We start from the raw sequence: 6,492 nt of genomic DNA on the forward strand, positions 1-6,492 counted from the left end.
TCTTGTATGTTCCGTCTGTCTTCATCGTCCATCGTCCCAAATAACCATTTGGTCATACTTCCTATACCGTTAATTAGTCCACGTCTTTTTCTATTTTGTTTGGGTATCAACGTCATTAATTTATTTCTGGCATCTAATAGTTCTAACTCAAGTAATTCTTTGTTTTCGATTTTCATTAGAATAATGTTATCTGTTATGTCATCTAAAATTGTTTCAATTTCGTGAAGATTGATTATATGTAAAATTATGTCCGATTCATTAACAATTTTCTGATTTCCCATGCAAATGTCCATATATCCTCTTTGTTCTGTCAGAAATTTTGTAGTAATTATCCCTCTAGTCTGTGGTATCCATATTAGTATCGTCAGTATTGTCCAAATCTGCAAATTTCAAAGGTCTTTTAATATTGCACGGATGTATTCGCTCCAGTTTTGTCTTTTTATATTTCGGTTGTTCCTTATGTCGGACGGCCTTATAATTTTTTATAAACCCTTCTTTTCTATTTTCCTTATAATCTTCTCTAGAGTTATTTATTTTATCTATTATTTTTCTTTTACTGTCCTCTAAATACTTTCTAACTTTATTTTCATCCATTTTTCCTTGTTGAACCTCTTTAGGAGTACATTTAATAGTTGAGTGATATCGTTCGTTGTAATTTCTAATTGATCTCTGAATTAATTGTTTCACCGGTATTTCCTTATTTGCTTTATACATTATCCTAAACTTTTCCGCAATTGTGTTGTGAAATCGTTCTATGTCGGCGTTTCCCGTGTGACTATTAGGTTTGGTCAGATGCAATTCTATATTTTCATTGTCTAAGAATTCCTTTAATCTAGTGGTTTTAAATTCATTATCGGCTATTATTTTCCTTGGCTTCCCTACCTTTGTAAAATGATCATCTAATTGCTCCATTATTGTTAAATGATTTCTATCATTCAATGGATACGCTGCACCGAATTTAGAAAATTTATCAATTATTGTCAAAAAATGAAATCTTTTAATCACATATGTGTCAATATGTATTATTTCGTTTTTCGTCGACGGTGTTTCTGTGTATGAGAATTTCAATTTAATTGGATTTCTATCATATTTTATCTCCTGACAAACTTCACATTGATTTATAACTAATTGAATTAGTTCCATTAATCTTGGGTAATAAATTTTATTTTTTATTTGGTTATAGGTTTCCTGTATGCCCGAGTGCATACTTTCTTTTACATGATATAATGATATCTGTTTCACCGCCTCCACTTCTGTTTCTATATCTTGAGCCCTGATAGTGCATTTAATAAATTCCACTTGTTTCTCATTAGAGTACATTTCTATTAGTTTTTCCTGAACAGTATTATAGCTTCTCTCCGATACTTCCGAAAATATACCTATTTTTCCTTTGGTAATATACTTTCTAAATATTTCCCCCATTTCGTGAAAATCACTTTCCGCTATGAAAATTATCCTTTTATTATGTAAATGTTTTATTTCCTGAACTTTATCATTTGTAAGTATAATCTGTGTCCTGTACTTATTCACTATTTCTTCTTTTATAAAGAAATGATCTTGTAAATTTTCATCAGCTGAATGAATTGTAATCATTGATACATCATCATCATCCTCAATATTATTTATTATTCTCAATTCTGAATTATTCTCCGAATTTTGTACCTTATCTGAAATGGTATCATCTTCATTATCTTTCTCAATTCTACTTAGAAAATCTGCCACCTTGTTTTCCTTGCCTTTTATGTATTCTATATTAAAATCGTATTCTCCTAATTTCAAAAACCATCGCTGGTGCCTGGGTGACATGTCTTTCCCTCTATATTTTGTGTGTAAAAATCTGATGGGTTGGTGATCCGTAAGTATTTTAAATTTTCGACCATAGAGGTATGGTCTCAAATAATTAACGCTCCATAATATTGCTAGAAATTCTTTGTCCGTTGCCGAATAATTTCTTTCGTGATTGTTAAGCGTTCTTGATGCAAAACAAATTGGATGTCCCTCCTGTGACAGGACAGCACCGATTGCGTAATTCGACGCATCTGTAGTTAATGTAAATTGTCTTTCATAATTTGGGTATCTTAAAATTGGATGAGAGCTAATTAAAGATTTTAATTTTTCAAAAGCTTCTATGTATGTAGGGTCCCTTAAATTTATTTTTACACCTTTCTTTAAGTATTTTGTTATTGGCTGTGCGACTTTAGCATAATCTCTCACAAATTTTCTATAATATCCCGTTAACCCCAGGAAACTTTTGATTTGTTTTTCTGTTTTAGGTAAATCTAATTCTTGAATAACCTTAATTTTATTGGGGTTTGGTTTTAGTCCTTCCTTTGTCAGAATATGCCCCAAAAATTCTGTCTCTCTTTTCATGAAATTACATTTGTCGATTTGTATTTTTAAATTTGCCCGTTCCAATACCGTGAAAATGTCCGTTATGGCTTTAACGTGTTCCTTAAGAGAAGTACTAAAAATAAGTATATCGTCCAGATAAACTACACATGTTTTATTAATGAAATCTCTTAGTGTTTCATTCATTAATCGTTGGAATGTCGCTGGGGCATTTTTTAACCCAAACGGCATTCTTATGAATTCATATAATCCGTGAGGTGTCACAAAAGCTGTTTTCTCTCTGTCCTGTTCTCTTATTAGAATTTGATGGTATCCCTTGGCTAGATCCAAGGTAGTAAAATATTGTGCTCGTCCTAGTTTATCTAAAATTGAATCTATGTTCGGTAGTGGATATTTATCATCGATCGTCACTTCATTAAGCTTCCTATAATCTACCACTAATCTATATTTACGCTCTCCAGAATTATCTATTTTCTTGGGTACTACTATTAATGGGCTTGAATATCTTGAACAACTTTTCCTAATTATGCCCTGTTCCTCCATTTCCCTGATCTGTCGTCGTACTTCTTCTTCATGTTGTGGCGGATATCTGTATAATTTGGAATTTATCTGTTCATTTGTTGTCGTTCTTATTTCATGTTTTATTGTCATTGTACTTGTCAATTGGTCCCCTTCTTTAAAAAATATTTTGTCGAATCTTCTTAAAATTCTCGTAACTTCTAAATGCTCCTCTGCATTTAAATGATTCAACTGAATTCTGTCCAAGTCAACTTCCAGTTTTTCCAATGAACATATTTCCAAATCCTTATATGGATTAATTAAAAATTTTGTAATCTTGTTATTAAATGTTATGTGTCCGTCTATTAAATTTATCATCGTGTTAAAATGGTTTAGTAAATCAACTCCTATAATAAAATTGTACTTTCTTCCTTTTAACTCTTGCATTTTCCACTTAATTTTTGTATAATTTGGTAAGTTAAATTCCATAGGTGCGTCAGTTATAACTTCAAATTTAATTATGTCCTTCCTAGTTATGGTGCTAAATTCTATAGGTTGTTTTAGTAAAACTCGTTCAAAATCTTTTACCTTACTGTCAATCAGGCTTAAGTTTGCGCCTGTATCAATCAAAGCTTTATATTTCCTTTTATTAATCGTAATGGTTATGGTAGGTAAACAATCGGAGGTTGTTTCCGAAAAAAATTATTTTGTCTTTGGTCTTGTCCGTTATCCTGATGTAAATTTGGTTCAGAGTTTCCTACTACTCGATAATTATCTACTTCTATATTGTCTATTTCCATAGGTTCCTGCTGGTCTTGCCTAGGTTGATTCAAGCGATTTTGGCTGAAATTTGGCCTAGGGTTTCCTACCTGTTGCTGAAACCTTCTGAAATTTCCCGACATATTATTATAGTTACTTTGTTGGACTCTATACTGTCCTGAATGATTAAAATTTCCATTTTGATTCCTATTATTATAGTTATTATTATAACTGTTATTTTGTTGGACTCTATACTGTCCTGAATGATTAAAGTTTCTATTCCTATTATAGTTATCGTTATTATTATTATTATAGGTTTTATTATTATCATTATTATTTCGTTCTTGTCTAATATCCGACCTAAAATTATTTTGTCCTAACCAATTCCGTTGATTATATCCCTGGTTATTACTGTTAATCTGCGGATTAAAATTATTCCTATTTTGCGACCGATTTTGTCTAAATGTTACGTCGTCTTTAGTCCTAAACTTCCTATATTCTGGCCTAATGCATGTGTCTTCAAATCTCCTTCTTGTTAATATTTTTAATATATCATTAATGTTTCTTTCTTCGTAAATTTTGTCTAACAGTGTACCTTGTGTCATTTCCTTAACTGTATTTACTAAAAGACTGTCCACGTTTGATAAGTCAATATAGTGGTCATTTCGGTAATAAACTATTAACTCATCTGCCTTATATTTTAGATTCTGCAACTCTATTATTAATTCACTTACCGAATTTACTTTTAAGTTGGCTATCATCCTATATATATTGTGTGGTTCCACGTTCGGTCTATACCTTAGTTTTAAAGTCTCTTTGATTAGTTGCCAGTTGTCCGGTGTGGGTATGTTTATTATGACGTCTTTAGCTTGTCCCTGGATTATTTTATAGAATATTGTTCTTATGGCCTCCTTCTTAATATTTTCATCTTGTATAGTTGACAGCAAGTATTCAGTGCTACTAAAAAAGCTGTTCACCGTTACTTCTCCGGTGCCGGTGAAAATGGGTAGATGATTTATCGTTTTTAAAATGTTGTCTTTTGCATTATTTGATTGTGTATCATATAACACCGGGTTACGCTGTTGTTGTTGTAGTTCTTGTGTTTGCTGTTGCAATTCTAGATATGCTTGGCGTAACCGTTCCAATTGTTGATCCTTTCTGGCTAGTTCTTCTGCCACATTTACGGATGCGATGTGAGCTTGTTCCTCCATTCTTCTTCGTTTGTCGAAGACTTTTTGCCTTTGCGAATACACTTTTAAAAGAAAAAAAAAAAAGGATTGACTTCCTTTATCTAGTGGTGTCCACTTAACTTAAATGTTCACTGCACTATTGTTTATTTTAGTGGTGTTCAATTTTTTGAATTATTCACTGCACTATTGTTTATTTTAGTGGTGTTCAATTTTTTTGAATTATTCACTGCACTATTGTTTATTTTAGTGGTGTTTAATTTTTTGAATTATTCACTGCACTATTGTTTATTTTAGTGGTGTTTAATTTTTTGAATTATTCACTGCACTATTGTTTATTTTATAATCCTGGAGGGTCCCGTAGGATTCGCAGAATTTATTTAATTATTTATAATTTAGGTACGTTTCACTGGATCCTTTTTAATTCCTAAAGGATCCTACCGACTGCGCCAATTAGATAACCTGATTAATTATGTTTATTAAAAAAAAAAATTGTTTTCTTTTTTTTTTTCTTTCTTTTATTTATTTATTCGTCGACTTGCGACTAAGAGGATGGAACTAAGACTAACTTTTACATTTTTAATTTACTTATTCTACAGGTATTATTTGTTAATTAATTATTGCAGTGTTAGCATAAGTTTATTTTAAATGAAATTTGATTAACACACTTTTGTAAATAATTGTATACTCAGCTCCAGACAGTTTTAACTGGAAAAATAAAATAAAGTCAAACTAAAGAATGTCAAATTCACTTATGCTTACAGTGCAATAATTGTACACGTTTTATTGGCTAATTGTTTCCAAGAACTTATCAATTTTATCAGGGGTAGTATGATTATACGTAACTCACACGTTGTTTGCGCGATATTAGGGTGGAACGGAGGGGAGGAAGGAGATATAATTCAACTGAGAAATTCTATTTCCAATAGATTTTCTATCGATGGGAGACCTCTACGAGGCAATTTATAGACTGAAGACCCATTACAGATGTAAGGCCTCCCAGAGGGCTTCTATAGGTGGAAGAAAAACCTCATTGAACTTCATTAGCTGTTCCATCAACAGATGTCCCCTAGGAGGCCTTCTATATATAGCAGACCTCTCAGAGGTTCTCTATAAATGAGTGAAGTCCCAGAGGCCTGCTATATTTAGAAGACCTGCTAGGGGACATCTGTTGATGCAACAGCTCCCAGAAGCCTTCCAAAAACGGAAGACCTTCTAAAAGCATCCTATAGGTAGAAGGGAATCTAGAAGGCTTCTAAAGATGAAGGCCTCCTAGAGGCTTTATTTAGATAAAAGACCTCCTAACGGACTTCTGCAGATAAAAGGCTTCATAGAATCCTACTATAAATGAAGGACTTCTCAGAGGTATTCTATAGATGGTAGACTTATTCCTAGATAGAAGGACTATAGATGGGAGATATACCATAGGCCATCTATAGGTAGAAGGCCTTCTAGAGGCCTTCAAGACCTTCGATACATGGGAGGCCATCTATGGACGAAAAAATTCGTAGGGGCCTTTTATAAAAGGGAGACCTCCAAGAGGCCTTATATAGGCGGAATCCCCCCTAGAGGCTTTCTGTAGATCGAAGACCTCTTAGATGCCTCCTATAGATGGAAGAACCCCAATAAGTCTTCTAAAGATAGGAGGCCTCCTATTGATTGAAGGCCTCCCAGAGACATTCTATAGACGGGAAATATC

At 32.8% G+C, this 6,492-nt stretch overlaps 1 protein-coding gene across 1 annotated transcript; it reads right to left on the reverse strand.

Annotated features, from left to right (window-relative positions):
- Positions 1-3,480: 3,480 nt before the first annotated feature.
- Positions 3,481-5,541, reverse strand: LOC131801224 (GATA zinc finger domain-containing protein 4-like). The gene is made up of 2 exons (XM_059119539.1): positions 5,462-5,541; positions 3,481-4,858 (listed from the first exon to the last, which is right to left on the reverse strand). Coding segments are annotated over exons 1-2 (1,350 nt in total). The 5' UTR covers positions 5,463-5,541; the 3' UTR covers positions 3,481-3,509.
- Between the last annotated feature and the right edge of the window lie 951 nt (positions 5,542-6,492).

This window comes from Musca domestica, unplaced genomic scaffold (assembly GCF_030504385.1).
Source record: "Musca domestica strain aabys unplaced genomic scaffold, Musca_domestica.polishedcontigs.V.1.1 15, whole genome shotgun sequence".
NCBI classification, from domain to species: domain Eukaryota; kingdom Metazoa; phylum Arthropoda; class Insecta; order Diptera; family Muscidae; genus Musca; species Musca domestica.